The sequence below is a fragment of the Zea mays genome, chromosome 10 (genome assembly GCF_902167145.1).
Source record: "Zea mays cultivar B73 chromosome 10, Zm-B73-REFERENCE-NAM-5.0, whole genome shotgun sequence".
In the NCBI taxonomy this organism is placed as follows: Eukaryota; Viridiplantae; Streptophyta; class Magnoliopsida; order Poales; family Poaceae; genus Zea; species Zea mays.
The window spans coordinates 146,659,426-146,675,914 of NC_050105.1; the positions used below are offsets into that span (position 1 = coordinate 146,659,426).

General features: G+C 51.2%; 1 protein-coding gene across 3 annotated transcripts; it reads left to right on the forward strand.

Moving 5' to 3' along the window:
- Positions 1–6,369: 6,369 nt before the first annotated feature.
- Positions 6,370–14,987, forward strand: LOC100192007 (uncharacterized). 3 transcript variants are annotated; one of them, XM_008663119.3, is made up of 12 exons: positions 6,370–6,516; positions 7,335–7,627; positions 7,765–7,876; positions 10,128–10,226; positions 12,572–12,788; positions 12,898–12,972; positions 13,082–13,141; positions 13,234–13,311; positions 13,420–13,486; positions 13,593–13,867; positions 13,962–14,198; positions 14,375–14,987. In XM_008663119.3, the coding sequence occupies exons 4-12, from the start codon at positions 10,174–10,176 to the stop codon at positions 14,531–14,533; spliced, it is 1,221 nt and encodes a 406-aa protein (XP_008661341.1). In that variant the 5' UTR covers positions 6,370–6,516; positions 7,335–7,627; positions 7,765–7,876; positions 10,128–10,173; the 3' UTR covers positions 14,534–14,987. The 3 variants fall into 3 exon arrangements, with proteins under 3 accessions (XP_008661341.1, XP_035818758.1, NP_001338568.1); NM_001351639.1 differs by lacking the exons at positions 6,370–6,516; positions 7,335–7,627; positions 7,765–7,876 and adding an exon at positions 9,255–9,431 and having other exon boundaries at positions 14,375–14,960; XM_035962865.1 differs by lacking the exons at positions 6,370–6,516; positions 7,335–7,627; positions 7,765–7,876; positions 10,128–10,226 and adding an exon at positions 9,181–9,431.
- The last annotated feature ends 1,502 nt before the right edge of the window (positions 14,988–16,489 follow it).

Below are 16,489 nucleotides of genomic sequence, written 5' to 3' on the forward strand. Positions count from 1 at the left end.
GCCCTGTCCAATAATTGATGCGTCGACGGTCTCCTCCCTATCCTGGCCACCGATGATTGATGGAGCAAGTAGCATGGAGACACTTGCCCACCCACCGTTCTCAAACCCAGCGAGAGGAAGAGAGAGATACGTGTGTGTGTGTATTGTATCCAAGACATATCTTGCAAACATATAATAATGCTGTCCATGCAATCATGCATGATACATATCCTTAACCATGCATACCTAACAAGACGCTGCTCCAAGATTTTTTTTTTAAAAAAAAAAGTCAGTCAAAAGCCGGCGTTTCCTTGGACGGACGGACCAACACGAAATGTCTTCTTCATTCCTTCGTCCAGTGAGAAGCTCTGCACCAGCTGCACGCCTTCTTCCTTCTGCAGGCTCCAACTGCCGATCGAGACTTGTTCCTGGTCCTCTCCTGACTGACGACGTGATGAGGACGAAGGCACAGCTTGGAGTTTCAGACGATTTCACCTCCTCGTCAGGCAGGCTTACCTGCAGGCTCTTCCCGGTGCAAATTCTCGAGATTCTCATGCCTGCTGGTATATGCATCCCAAAGGAAGCTAGAGTAGTGTTGCTTCGCTGGTCTTGTTTCGATCAGGTCAACTTCTGCACAGATGATGTATATACCTCACGCGCGCGTACGCGGATATACCCTCTGAAGAAGACCCATCACCGTTGGTGCTGAACTTTCAGTCCTAGCCACCAGTATGAGCAGCACACTGATCAATCATGTCGGCCACGCAGAACGTCAAAATATATTTATTTTTTTGCTGACAAAAAAGAAACGCCAACTTGGGCTCCGATTGCGCGTTTTCCTTCTCGGGCGGGCCACAGCCTGAGAGAATAACGAACGACCAAAGGCGCAAGAAAAAGACGCTGTGGACGGTGGATCGACCGATCGTCGCCTCCTCCTTGCTTACTGTACGTATTTGGATTTCTGACTGGGTTCTGTACCTCAGTTTCACTCTCCACAAGATGATCGAACTAGAGTCTATTAGACGCTTTCATGGATCGTCTTGCTAATTGAAGATCATAGTACTAACTACTAAGCATGCAGCGAAAGCCATCACACGCCATCAGCTTATAGGCCACATCTACTCACTGATCAACACTCTATAGGCCGGCCGCCCCGCCTGCCTAAGGCCTTGTTCGTTTATGTCGGATTGGTGGTCAGAATGATTTTTCTAACCGGATTGCTTCTCTAATTTATATAAACTTTGATTAGTTCGAACGATTCCGGGTGCAATCCGATAGAAACGAACCAGGCCTAAAAGAGTCCAAGATCCAGGGGGTTACTTTGGGGGCGTACGTCATTGTGTTCGTGTGCTACTACTCTTCACTGCCTTTTCGCAATTAAGTAGCTTATCACTTTGCCCTCTCGCTCGTTGATTGCAAGGTTCTTTTGATCCAAATGTAATAAAGAAACAATGACGAGCACAGGCAGGCAATTAATTGCCCCCGTTCCTTTTTTTATTTCCCCCGTTTTTTAAATGCATGATGTTAGCTTTTAGAGATTTGGACCCCCACACACGCATGTATTCAAATTGTCGTGTGTGTTTTTAGTAATCTTTGCTGAAACGTAACTAAACTTAGGTAGAACGGAGGTTGTATGTGTTGGAATTGATCTCCACCGGTTGGTCCAAAGGCTAACTAGGTCCTTGATCTCGCACCTTGATCAGGGATGTCCATCTAACACAAGCCGTGTTTGTTAGGCCCCTGTTGTGCAGTCCTATAAATAGAGAGGTGAGAATCGGTGGCAAGAGACATGAGGTTCGCAATCGTTATTGGTTCCCACCTTAAAACCTAGGGTGGGTTGTTAGCAACGGAAAGTTCACTGCCGACATCGAGCTCGCTTCTCCGACCATCGCTACCCTAGCGTAGATCTTCACCTATAAACATAAGTTAAATCTAAGTAAAATACAGTAACGGTTGGCATGCTGTGTTACTTGAGTCACCGAACTTAGAAAATCAACAAAATTGGTCCTCTAACTTTGTTAGCATATGCAAAACTGTCTAAAACTAAGTTTGTTTAAACCCGGATGTGGACATGACGTGCCATATTGACCAAAACTGTAGAGAAAACTTACAGAATATATAATGTTGAATAGGTGTACCATAAAACTAAGTTCGTAATGCTATCTCCCTTGCCTCCCCCTCTGTTGCTTGTCTTCAGGAATCCAAACTTTACGAACTAAACTGTTTCAAAGCGCGCTCCTTCCTGCCAACTAGGCTTCCCTGCTTCCTCTGCATCAACGCCGTGGGTTCCAGGGGGGCATTGTGACCGCCTGGGACAGCGCCGTGTTCAGCCTTGCGTCCAGCATTTCACGCCCTTACTCCCTTACCACCACGCTCAGCTCCCCCCTCACAAACACAGCCCTCACCATCACAAACGTCTACGCTCCGTCCAACCACCAAGACTCCCCAGCCTTCCTTGCTGAACTTGCAGACCTCCTCCCCAGCATCTCAGGTCCCTGGCTGTTGGTCGGCGACTTCAACTTGCTGCGAGGCACTGCTGACAAGAACCAGGGCCACCTGGATAATCACCTTTGCTCCCTGTTCAATAACACTCTAGACTGCCTCGGTGTGGTCGAACTCCAGCTTCAGGACTGCCTCTTCACTTGGTCGAACATGCGATCGGCTCCCACTCTGGCTCGGCTTGATCGAGCCTTTGTCAACAACGACCACACCTCTTCCTTTCCCTCCACCTCCCTCACCACCCTTCCCAGGCTTGCGTCCGACCACAAACCTCTGCTAGTCTCCATGTCTACCTCCATCCCCAAATCTCGAATTTTCAGGTTTGAAAACGCCTGGTTGCACCATCCACTTTTCCTTCCTGAGGTCCTCCCTGCATGGCACCAGGAGACACCCTGTCCTGACGCGGCTGGCCGGCTCGCAGGTAAACTCAAGCGCGTGCGCGCTGCTGCTAAGCGCTGGGCTAGGCAGCACAGAATACCCCCCTCCCTAATCCCTAACTGCAGGTTTCTTATTCTCCTTCTCGACTGCCTGGAGGAGCACAGGTGTCTGTCCCCCTGAACTGCAGGTCAGAACAGTTTGCCGCGAGCGCCTGGTTTTAGCCATCAAAACAAATGCAACTTTCTGGAAACAGAGAAGCAAGCATCGTGCGATTGTCGAGGGGGACGCGAACACTGCCTTCCACCATGCCATTGCGACACATCGAATGCGCCAAAATCATATTACAACCATCTCTGTCGGAGGCCGTGAACTGTCCAGCCACGCTAGCAAGAGTGCTGTTGTCACAGACTTCTTCAGGGATCTCATGAGTTGCAAACACCGCGTCAGATGGGATTTCAGCTTGAACACACTCTACAGCGACTGCCCCCGTGCCAGTTCTGTGTTGGACGCTCCGTTCTTACAGTCTGAGGCCAAAACTGTTGTGCGTATGATGAATAAAAACAGCGCGCCGGGGCCAGATGGTTTTGGTCCCAGCTTCTACCTCGCCGCTTGGGACACGGTCTGCCCCCAAATCCTACAGCTGCTTGCAGAATTCTACACTGGGAATATTCAGCTAAGCAGAATCAACCGTGCCTTTGTTGTCCTTTTGCCAAAAAAACGACGCCAATTGCTGTCAGTGATTACCGCCCTATCTGCCTTCAAAATTGCAGCGTGAAGATCATCTCCAAAATCCTCACCTCCCGGTTGCAACGTGAGATTCACAAATTTATTTCGCTGGATCAAACTGGTTTCCTCAAGGGCAGGTCGATCTCTGAAAATTTCGTGTACGCACTTGAGCTCATCCAATGCTGTCACAAGAGGAGGGCCCCTGCCATCGCGCTTAAGCTGGACTTCGCTAAGGCATTCGACTCCGTCCACTGGGATGCTCTGCGTTGTGTTCTGCGCGCTCGTGGATTCAGCGAACGCTGGCAAGATTGGATTGATCAGCTACTCCATACATCAATGACTTCGGTACTGCTCAATGGTTGCCCAGGACCGTGGTGGAGCTGCGGCAGGGGCCTCCGGCAGGGCGACCCGCTGTCTCCGTATCTTTTCTTGCTGGTTGCGGACGTCCTGCAAACCCTCATCAAACAGGACGGCCGGGTGAAACACCCACTTACGCCAGCAGAGCCCTGTGCTGTGCTGCAATACGTGGACGACACTATGATTGTGATGGAAGGTGATCCGGTCAGCGTGTGTGCCTTGAAACAGCTACTGGGCAGCTTCAGCTCGGCGACCGGTCTGTGCATAAATTTCCAGAAAAGTGTACTGGTTCCAATTCACACGGGAGAGTCTGTTGTTCACCATTGTGTGTCTTTGCTCGGATGCAGACGTGAAGGTTTCCCACAGACATATCTAGGTCTCCCTCTCTCCCTTACAAAAATTAGGCTTCCAACCTTTGTTCCTTACATGGCAAAAACTGACAAATATTTGGCGGGTTGGCAAGCCGCTCTCCTCAACCCAATGGGCCGCCTGGTGCTGATCAACTCGGTCCTGGACAGTCAGCTTGTATACATCATGAGTTCCCTCCAATTGTTACCAGGATTCGTGAAGAAAATTGATAGCAAACGCCGCTCTTTCTTGTGGTTTGGGAAGGACAGCTGCGCAGGTGCAAAATGCTTGGTGGTTTGGGATAAAGTCTGCTTGGATAAGGATGAAGGGGGACTGGGCGTCACCGATCTGATGACGAGGAACACCTGCGCTATCAAATTGCTCCATAGGCTCTTCACCGCTGTGGGCTCGTCCTGGGCTAGCTGGGCCAGGGGACGCGTCTGCCTGGCTACATTGACCGGTGACCTGTCTGGTAATCATTGGATGACTCTGCGCGCCCTGCTCCCCCTCTACAGATCGATCACTACGTGCTCGATCAAAGATGGGCGGTCGACGGCTTTCTGGTTTGATGCCTGGCACGGGGAAGATGACCTGTCCACCAAATTCCCATCCCTCTTCAGTCACGCCAAGAATCCCGAGGTCAGTGTGCGTAATGTCCTGGAAGCTGGCCTTGCTGCACACCTCGTGTCGCGCGTGACCTCGCAAGCCGTCGCGGAGCGCGATGCACTACAGTTGATCCTCGACGACGTGTTGCTGTCTGAGGCGCCGGATGTGCGTCACTGCCCCATTGCTGGCGCTGGAGGTAATCTACACATAGGGAGCCTCTACCGTGTCATGCGCTGTGGCGAGGGGATGCGCAGTGCTGAGGCTGTTTTTGTTTGGCGCAACCAGGCCCCCCCTCGGGTATGTTTCTTTGGTTGGCTTGTCAACAACGGTCGCATCCAGTGCCGCGTTAACCTGGCCAGGAAACAAATTGTCCAAGATACTATGTGTGAGGTCTGTGGTCAAGCCCCTGAAGACACAGCGCACATCTTCCTCCGCTGCGGCTTCGCTTCCAGTTTCTGGGGTGCTCTGGGAATTACGATTGCCTCAGACTGCAACAACGTTCTGCTGAGCCTGCTTCGGCCGTCCGCTATCCCTGCGAAACACTACAACATGTTTATTCTCCTCTGTTGCTGGCAGCTTTGGAAGCGCAGAAATGCTGTGGTGTTCCGTGGGGAAAGATCCCCACTTGCGGCTACCATGCTGTTGTGCCGCTTTGAAGCCGACTTTTGGAGGTCCAGGCTGCGGCATGAGGACCACCAGATCGTGGCTGTCTGGTGTCGTGTTTTGCATGTAACGTAGCGTTACCATTTCGATGTAATCTATGTAATCCATACCCCCCCTACTGTACTATCAATAGGCGATTTGGCCGCAATAAGCAATGCAATTCAGGTGGGGATTCTATCCCCCGGTGATATTCAAAAAAATATATAATTAATAAAGGTTATGTTGGTATTTTCTGTATCATAAATATTATTATTTTATTACATAAATTTAGTTAATTTTGAGATGCTTTGACTCTTAATAAAGTTAAAATAATCTATAACATATATACAGCTTGCAAAACGGGGTAAAATATTGGGCGTGTGTATAATTGTACTGAAAAAAAAAAGTAGTGATAAGGTACCATCAGGGCCGTGCAAAATCAAATGTGAGCAGTATTTTTTAACGAATCGGGAGAAGAAGTAGGATGTTCAATCACTGATCATATTACATTATGTTTCTTGGCTCGGTGAAACGTAGTAGAACGCCTCATGTAGTTATGTCTGTATGGTGAATACAGCCTTTCATTTTCAGTAGTTCGTGTAGTGTAGTTTAAAATAGAGAGTGAGATATGGATTAAAGTAAGAAATCTGTTGGAGATAGTTTTACCGTTCCTTTGCTTTTGGTAGTGCTCCTGCAACTTTCTTTAGTTAAACTTTCATCTGTGCGTTGCTGTCATGCGAGTTCTATTCACGTCTTGTTGCTTTGCTATTGGTAGAGGCTACCAAGTTGATGATTTAGTTATAGCTCCCCGAAACACTTGAGATCACAAAGTTGATACCTTGGCAGAGCCAGAGTCCCAGAGCCAATGCCATGCTCAACAGTTCGTTCAGACTTGAGGTAGCTGATGATGAGCTGCTGGCTGCCGCCCAAGCCCAGACAAGTTTGGTCCCACTCCCACCAGGTCGTCAAACGCAGAATCAGGTGCTGTGCTGTCAATCCAAATTCTTATTCCGCTTCTCCAATCTACCGCTGCCTGCCGAAAGGTAGCCAACCGGAATCCTCGACGCCGAAGAAACCTGCAAAAAAAATTTGCTTCTTGGAAGTAAAGCCTCTGTTTCCTCTTCAGATCAGATCAGTATTTTTCTGTTCCCCGATGAATCTGCTGCCTTTCCTTCCTGAGATATTCTACTCAGGTCCCGATTAACTCGAGGAGGGTGTTGTAAGGGGCCGGTATGCATGCCCTGGGTTAGTACCACCTCGCCTAGCCAAGGGGGCCGTGTTGCACTTATAAGGGCGGGCCTCCCTCCTCTCTTAGCATAGGTTTTGAGAGCGAGGTGCCCGTCTGAATAGGCTGCGCGCGAGCGCATGAACGCCCGACGCTGGTGATGGTGGGCTTTGGCGGACTGGCCCAGTGGGTGCGTTACATATGGTATCGGAACCCGCATTGCCGCTGCTGCCTGAGAGAGCTTTGGGCCTCTTAAGGGGGGTGGGATGTAAGAGGCCGGTATGCATGCCCTGGGTTAGTACCACCTCGCCTAGCCAAGGGGGCCGTGTTGCACTTATAAGGGCGGGTCTCCCTCCTCTCTTAGCCTAGGTTTTGAGAGCGAGGTGCCCGTCTGAATAGGCTGCGCGCGAGCGCATGAACGCCCGACGCTGGTGATGGTGGGCTTTGGCGGACTGGCGACGCTGGTGGTGGTGGGCTTTGGCGGACTGGCCCAGTGGGTGCGTTACAGGTGTACAGTATTTTCTCTCTCTCGTCGACTATTTATTTACCGGACAATTTCCCTGAAATCGTACAGGACATCATGAGCACCGGAAAGGAGAGCAAAAGCGGGCCGGGAAAAAAAAAAGAAGGGGGCGCAAACCAATCAAGCGGGCCAAAAGGAAAGCAAGGCGACGAAGGAATCAGGCAGGCACAGCCACAGCCACCACGACCACTGCTGCAACGCATTCTCATTCTCACTCCAAAACCCCAAAAGGAGGGAGGGAGTGAAAACCACCCAGCTGATGTAGACACGCATGAAGAACAGCTTCAACTTCAATAATGCTGGCATCAGCAAAGCAAAGCAGACCCGGGCCCCTTTGCATTAAGGTTCAGCGGTTTCCATATATTAGCACGACTTGATTCATCATTGCGGCCGCCTAATTATTATTATACTACTAATTGCCTCCCCTCCCTCGTAGTGCTTTATCTTATCTCTTCCTCCTCCTCCTCTTCATCTTCTTTAGGTCGCCCGTCGAAAGGCTCCTCTTCTTTTTATTGCGCCTTTTTGGCAAAGGTGGGGGGGAGGAACTCTTCGTCGTCGCGCACCAGCAGCAGCGTTACGCAATTCACGAAAGAGTAGGTGCCCGCGCGCGCGCCCTCCCAGTCCCACTAGGCGTAATATATTCCTCTTCGTTTTTTTTTTGGTTTCGTTTTGCTTTTTTTTCTTCTTCTCCTTTGGATCAGATTATCATGCAGTACACAATTTCCTCCTTGCTTTTGGAAAGATATGGGCAATGATTGCGAATAGCGCGGGACGGCTTATAAGGCTCGCTAACTAGTAGACGACAATATAGTATTACAGAATCAAATAGAACTCTTAAGGTTCGCGCGCTTGTTTCTAGCTAGTTTTTCAACTGAATGATGCTGTGTTTGGATACAGTTTGTCGTTACCAAGATAGGTGTTTTTTACTGTACAATTAGATTAGTTGACTGATCAACATGATGTGTTCTTCTCAACAAGACTGTTAAGTATCGACATCGTCCGGTTAGGGGCGGGAAGAAAAAAGCTAGACACCACCGCCACTGCAGAAACCGCTGAGGAATTGGAGACAGGTACCACAAAAAAAAAGATGTAAAGGAGGCTTCTTTTTGGGAAGGTTGAGGAAGGAGGTCTAGTGATCAGGGAGGGAGGGATACCCCAGAAATGGGAAGTTCCACCATGCACCAACTTGTGAATCTAGTGATGGATGTCCCTTACTTGCATCACGGAATCTGACGGGACCCCCATTATAGGGTCATCTCATCACAACGACAAACAAACATTACTTAAATCCTTGTGTTACTTCTTCGTAAGGTTCCAAAGGCAACTATAGCAACTGAGGCAAGTCATGATGGAGCTCGGTTTATAAATTCATGTGAACCTACTGGCGTACGTGTGGTCCTCCATTCCATTGTACTCCTTCAATAAACCATTCAACTGTACATAGTCCATCTGTATCTGCGAGTAACAAGCTCACAGATGCGAGGAACCATTTAGGAGTGTTGTTGTGGCAAAAAGAAGTTCCCTTTTGCACCAAAACTTCCTCATCAGTCTTCTTGCATGCACCTTTCTGACAGTAAATGCTATCTATCTAACCAGCTTCTCGCATGGTGGGAGTTGCAGCACAATGTAACGTGGAAACTACTCGGAACCGTGCCTTTCCAGACCGCTGCTTAATCTGTCGTGTTAGCTGAGATTATTGGGCACCTAATAATGTGTCGATCTCTCCGAGTAACACGAAAGTTACCATCTTTCCTGTGTCAGGATCACGTGAATACTTTTCAGGCTCTCTCGATTGTTAGGTGATATGCATGGTTGAGGATGCGTATATGTATTTCCTGTGTGCAAGCAACTTGGGCACCTATCCAACTAGTTTGCGTAAAGAATAATTAGTAGTGCAATGAGGCCCCGGTGATAATATTAGATACTTAAAGCGCTTTACATACTTGGCTCCTCCTTTTGGAGGGGGAGGCAGCTGCTGGCTACTGGCTTGGCTCCTTATATAACCCTGCACCACTTCCTCCAGCCAACCGGTAGTGTCGTCGTCCTTTGGAGCTGCACACACATCTGTGAGTAGAAACCTTGTGCTTGGCGATTTGGCACCCTCAAGTTAATTATCCTTGGTTTGAGGAAGAACAACACTTCAGCCAGGTACTAATTAAGTTTCATACTTGATTAGCTTGCTCGGTGGTTTTTGCTTGTTCATCAGTGTGTGCGTGTGTTGATCTTTAGTAGTAGCACGTAAGGAGCAAGTGAGAATTATGTTCTTTGGCTTCTCTTCATGTGCATAATAAGAGTTAATGCTAGCTGCTGTGTCGGTAGAGATTGGCAAGGAAGGCGTCAGCACTAGAGCTTTGACAAATATGGCTTTGTTTGTCTCTTCGTTCCTGCTAGGTTGAAAAAGCAAGAAGCAGGCATGGTTTTCCGGGTCTAACGACACATGTTAGCTTCCCAGTGTCCGTGTCCGTGTCCGTGTCCATGTTCTTCTAGCTATGGTTCATGACTATTTTGAACTTTAGTCAGTCATGCATGCCCAATTTGTTGCTGCCTTCTTACTCTGAACGACTGCCAAATCTCTGCAAGGATACAAAACGAATAACCAATCATTGTTCTTTTGAACTGAGATGTTGCTCTGCTTTTAAGGGAAGCAAAAACATCTGTATTTTCAAACGAAACATATCTTCGTTAGGAGTATCTTTTTCTAGGACCATATCTTCTTCCATATATGTTCATTCAGCACTAAGCAGCATAAGGCTAGATGCTGAACCTTGAGATTCGCGCGAACCATTCAGCTACTAAGTGATCTTGTTTTGGTAGTAAACGAACTACTCTTTTTCTGCTTGGCAGACATGCTTTAAGCAGGGAGACCATTTTTTATTTCGAGCGCGCTACGATGGAGCTCTACTCCGGATACCTTGACGACCATTTCAACCCCCACAAGCTAAGGTGAGTGCTTCCTCCTCTCTGTCTCTGATCTAACGCCCCCTGTTCCGTCCGAATGTTTTTTCTTTGTCCATCTGACGCATAGAAGAAGAAGAAAAAAAAATGGCAATGTGCTGATGGCTATGTCCAATCAGTCAAGCGAACAGGCGCGCCACTAGTAGTGCGATTTGCGTTGGATTTCCTTACCTGCGGCTGCGGGTGGCACATCACGATGCAATAACTGAATGTTTAGCGGTGCAAGTGGGACTAGTGCATCCAGCGAGCGGAGATCATGCATGCTTGCTGGCTAAAAATAAAAACAACCCGTCGTCCAGGAATACACCACTTTGTGCTAATTAATAAGCCTCTCCAAAAGCAGCAGGGTAGGCTTTGTTTGTTCTACGCCTAGCTAGCTTTTCCTTGCTTTTTAGCCCACCGAGTTTTTTTGCAAGACACATGGCTGACGACGTTCCTGGATATAGCGCACGTCAGCCGTCAGAGTATGCACGTCAGCCGTCAGAGTATGCACATACTACGTACAACTTGCAGTTGCAGTTGTAGTTATTTCCTTTCCTTTCCTTTTCTTTTTTTTTTCTTTCATTGTGTTCAGCATGAGCATGTGCATGGCAATGTGCAAAAATCTGGTTATATGACTCGTGTTCCAGATAGGTTGGATGGTGGGGTACCGGGTACAGCACAGATGAATGAGATGATGAAGGCCGGCGACCACTGCTTTTGCCTTGCCTTGCCTTGTAGAGCAGAGACCAACCTAACTTTCTTTTGCCCCAAAAGCCAAGTGGCCTTCCCAATAATTGAGGGGCACCTTAAGTCCCAATCCGAACCCTTTTGGCCACACTACGTGTACGTGAGATGGCTGATGAAGCTTCTCTGCCCTGCTCCCTGTCTGTCGTGCAGGACAGAGCGCAAGCATCTGCAGTGCACTGCACTTCCATTGCACGCAATAATTGACGCCCCATGGAAACGGTCCACGCTAGAAACGCTGTTCTATTATGGCCTGAGAACCACCAACACGCACAAGCTTAGCATGCGCGCGCGTAGGGATATATATCGAAGGATCAGCGTGCAGCCGTTCATGCATGGGTGCATGGCCATGCGCCGGCCTCACACCTGCTTGTGGAGTTTTCTTTGAACTGATTTGGTGATTAGTGATCACGGGAGGAACGAGAATTGATTTACAGAAAGGGGATCACAGGAGGATTGGAGGAGATTGAGGGGGAAATGAACTAATTTCCCCCTTAATCCTCTCCAATCTTCCCGTGATCCCGGGTCACTAAATCAGCTCTGAAAAAATTAAGGGAGAAATTCTCAATGTCCTACAATTCCTCTCCAATTCCTCCGCCCCATCTCCAAATGAACCGAGCAAGAGAGCTATCGATTAACAGGTCCGTTCCTAAATTTTCAGGGCCCACGGCGAGATTACAAATAGAGGCCCAAATCAATTAATTCATGTAACATAATTATTTGGTAGATCAATTAAAAAATTGCACGTGGTGCGGCCGGCTAGCTATCAAAGCTGCCGATCGAGTAGATCGGCACACGGCGAACTTACCCTGTGCACGAACGTACGTGTCGCTGACTCGCTGCTGCTCAACCTGCCACGCACCAAGACGTACGTCGCCGTCGTAGCTCGTCCTCGTGTAGTCGTGTGTGCGGTCGGGGACTCTTTCGTTTCGGTACGCGCCGCTGCTCTCCATCTCCAGTTCCCCCATGCCACTGGCCGCTGCGCTGCGCTGCCTCTCCTTCCGGAAGAAAAAAGCGACGAAACCCACCGGCTGGCTCCACGCTACAAGAGCCGGATTCCAGGATCCACTCGAGGTCGAGCGCGAAGGCGATTGGCGGGCGACGGCATCCGTCCGGCCACACTGACGATTCTGTTGTCTCGTATCCTGAGCCGCCAATGCGTGCGGGTGCGGCAGATCAGATGCGCCCCGTTGGCAGCACAGAGGTTCTCGCATCCCGGTAGCCGGTAGGGAAAGGCGACGAGACGACGACGATGGAGGCGCGCCCGGGCCCGGCCGTGGACCGTGGACGGTAGGGTAGGATTGATTTTCGTCTAGTGCGCGGCGTCACGTAACGTACGTCCTCTCAGCGCGCCACCGCCACCCATCGCCATGCCAATCATCTGTCAGCCTCCCTCCGCTTTGCCCAAAGTGCTCGCTCGCCGGGGCCGCCTTTCCTTTTGGGCCGCCCGCACTTGCCATTTCGGAGAGAGCTAGCGGCTAGCGCAGCGCATTATTTGCCTTCCCGTCCTCGCGCCGATTCCATCCCGCGAGGCTAGCTGCTCCGTCGACCCGTCTGTCGTTTACTCACGCCGCCGGCTCTTGACTCTGCCGCCTTGCCTCGGCCAGCATCGCCGGCAGCGCCGTCTCGCCGCCGGAGTACATGGCGTCGGCGTCGCCGGCGCAGTTCGCGGCGGCGCCCCTCAGGATGGGGTACGGGAGGCCGGCGCCGGCGCCGCCCCCGCCCGTGATGGGCATGTGGAGCAGCGAGCCGTTCAGGGTCGACAGCGGCAGCGCCCACGCCACCAGCGCGTCCACCGTCAACACCAAGCTGGAGGAGACAAGGGTTAGTGCTCGTCGTTCCTCCTCCTCCTTCTTCTTTTCTTTCTTGCATATATATATATGTTGTCCTCTGATCTACGTCATCACCGCGCCCGCCCATGATGTCGCTGCAGTTAGAAGACGACGCACAGGTAGCACTTGAGCCGGCAAGAAGTACGGAGCAGGAAACCAGTAGGCCGCCAGAGAGGGTGCGGAGTTTTAAGCATCTCGCACTTGTTTTTTTCCTTCGCTTTTGTCCTCTCGACTGTCACAACATGTTTTCAGAACGTATAAATCTAAAATGATTTGCCTCATTAGGCCCAGAGAAGGCTCGCGCAGAACAGAGAGGCTGCTCGGAAGAGTCGCCTGCGGAAGAAGGTGGACACAAGATCTTCACCATTCTTGTGGTGTTAGTGTTACAAATTACAATCATGTTTGTGGTGTTACAATTCTGTTACCTTGTTCAACAGGCCTACATCCAGCAGCTAGAGACAAGCCGCATGAAGCTGTCGCAGCTAGAGCTAGAGCTTCAACGGGCGCGGCAGCAGGTAGGTGTACATGGACGAGTGAGTCTGTTCTATTGGTTAAATTAAATCCCGTTTCAACGGTCAGCGTCGGTGCTGCACGGGTTGATGACTGATACAGTGTGTCTGTAGGGTGCATATGCGAATAGTGGGAGCATGGGAGACTCGGCTCTCGGCTACAGATGCCCGATAGATCCAGGTCAGGCTCTTCCTTCTGCGCGCTGGTCGTTCGTCCAATGGCATGGCAAGTTCAGCCGTTCAGGCAGCCTCTCTAACGGCGCGCTGGCCCGTGTGCGTGGTTTCAGGTGTTTCTGTGTTCGAGATCGACTACAGCCACTGGGTGGACGAGCAGAAGAGACACACGGCGGAGCTGACGTCGGCGCTCCAGGGGCAGCAGACATCGGAGCTGGAGCTCCGCCTGCTGGTGGAGACGGGACTCAGCAACTACGAGCACCTGTTCAAGATCAAGGCGGCGGCGGCCAACGCGGACGTGTTCTACGTCATGTCGGGCTTGTGGAAGACCCCCGCCGAGAGGTTCTTTCTCTGGATCGGCGGGTTCCGGCCGTCGGAAGTCCTCAAGGTACGTGCGTGCGTGACCGGCTAGATGTTCCCCTCTCCCCGCGAACCTACACACAGCAGTGATGATTCATCTTGTTGTTGCTGGTGGCATGCAGATCCTGAGCCCGCAGCTGGAGCCGCTGGCGGAGGCGCAGCGCATGCTGGTGGGCGGCCTGCAGCACACGTCGGCGCAGGCGGAGGACGCGCTGTCGCAGGGCATGGAGAAGCTGCAGCAGAACCTCGCGGAGACCCTGACGGCCGAGGCCGACCCGTTCGGGCCCCCCGACCCCTACATGCTGCAGATGGCCACCGCGGTGGGCATACTGAAAGAGCTCGTCAACTTCGTGACCCAGGTAAACCGGACCGGTCGCCAAAGAGCCATCCATCATTCCATCTCCATGCGGATGCAATGCAAGGCCTGGCCTGGCCTGGCCAGCTCGAACGCGCGCGGCGTGTGTGTGTGTGTCCCTGTTGCGCTCACCCGTACGTGCCCGCGCCTCTGCTCGGCGCGCTGGCTGTGCCTGTGCAGGCGGACCATCTCCGGCTGACGACGCTGCAGCAGATGCACAAGATCCTGACGCCGCGGCAGGCGGCCAGGGGCCTCCTGGCGCTCGGCGACTACTTCCAGCGCCTCCGCACGCTCAGCTCGATGTGGGCGGCGCGCCCGCGGGAGGCGGCGGTCAGCTAGATGCGCCTGCGGCGTGGCAGGCCAAAAGCTCGCTCACTGGTGAGGCGACCGTACCAAAGAACACGACGCCGACGACGACGAAGACTAAAGATGAGTGGTAGCAGTTCGCTGTATACTTGCCCCCCAATGCAAGGTGTAAAGCCCAGTGGAGGACGAAGAGATCGACCTCGCTGTACGAGTACGACGAACGGAAGGGACGCTTCTCGGTCAGCGGCGGCGGCGACCTCGCTGTACAAGGCGATTAGTAGACATACAAAATGTAAATGGAAATCGATCGATGGGCGGAGGATATGTACGTATCTTGTTTTGATACCCGCGGCCGGGGCCCTCCTAGAGGCGTACTGTATGATTGATTATGCGGGCCTTCTACAACTACTACTGGTGTTGGGCTATATGTATATCTCTACAACTATTAAGACTCATCTATAGACTGCCCCCGCTCCTTCCCAATGAACCCCCCGCTCCCGCACGCCCCGCCGACCTCTGCTGCCGCAACGCCGCAGCCGCCGCGAAATCCGCACCCACCCGCGCGCTGCAACCTTTTGTCATCGCCGCGCCCGAGTTCGTCTTCACCACCGAGATCGCCTCCCCCAGCCTCTCCGACAAGCTCGCGTCCCCGTCCACATCCGAGATCCTCGCGCCCGCGCCTTGGATGGAAGCCCAGAATCGCCTTCCATCGAGGATTCTACACCACGCGTCGCGCCCCCTCCCCGCACGCAAGCCCCCGCCTGCACATTCTCCGCCACCTCATCCCCTGTCCGGCGCGTGTGCCACGTGTTGGGATCTATACTGTCTAGGATCGATTCCTAAGTCCCTAGAAAACCAATCCGTAACTGGAACTGGAAGTATAATCTTGATGACGAGTAGTTCTGATCTACTAAGAGGAATAGAGGAATACACACCTTACCTTTGTTGCTGTTGCTATCTTCATACCGTCGCCCTGCAGAGAAGCAGCAGGCATCGGGATCCGAGCCGCTGTAGGTTGTCGCGTTTCCAAACACTCCGACGCCTAGGCGATGGGGGCATCTGAGGACTAGGGTTTTGGGGCGAGGTACTAGCGTTAGTCTTTCCTGCGACCCCTTAGTCCTATATATAGCGTCGTGTGTCTGGGGGCTCCAACCGAGGTTAGCGTGGGCCCTCCCGATCAAGGGCCCGATTAAAGAAACGATAGTTGGGTTAAGCCCAATCCAGTCTCTATTGACCGGCTGTAGAGGACACACCCAACAATCTCCCCTTTGTTCTCTACATTCCTTGTACTCAATTTTTCTGGATTCCATCCCTCGACAAGTTTACACATAGAGACCAATGCGTGACAATAACCGATTAAGTATCATCGCACTCATTGACTACAACATGCTTGCCTGCTTCAGAACGAAAAGAGACTTTATTTGGTTGCAATCTGTAGCCCCTTTGATTCAAGATCATAGGTACTCCCTTGAACCCATGCCGACTGCGTGCTTACTAAACACGCTGGGTGGAAGACCTTTTGTGAGCGGATCCGCTAGCATCTGCTATCTTCTGTTATGCTCATCTTTTATGGTTTGATCCTGAATCTACTCCTTAACAACATAATACTAGAAGTCAATGAACTTGGCAACGCCACATGACTTGCTGTTATAGGAGTACGGTACTGCTGGCTCATTATCGCAGTAAATTCTCAGTGGTCACTCTATGCTATCAACCACTCTTAATCCGGGTACAAATTTCTTTATCTTTATTGCCTGCCCATTTGCCTCATGCATGGTTACAAACTCAGTGTGCATTGTCGACGATGCTCTCGCTGTCTGTTTGCAACTTTTATAAGAAATAACTCCCCCAGATATAGTAAATTTATACCTCTAAATAGGGAACTAGATCTTCTGTTTGTTAGCACGAGGCCATTTTCGTACCTTGGAGGTACATTAGAGCCTTCTTAAATGTGTTCTGTGCTTGGGTTGATCTGATATCTCCCAAACA

Coding starts and splice junctions, on each gene's coding strand:
- LOC100192007 (XM_008663119.3), top strand. CDS start 10,174: ATGGAGCTCTACTCCGGATACCTTGACGACCATTTCAACCCCCACAAG. Junction 10,227..12,571: donor TTCAACCCCCACAAGCTAAG/GTGAGTGCTTCC, acceptor TGCCTCGGCCAG/CATCGCCGGCAGCGCCGTCT. Junction 12,973..13,081: donor CCAGTAGGCCGCCAGAGAGG/GTGCGGAGTTTT, acceptor TTGCCTCATTAG/GCCCAGAGAAGGCTCGCGCA.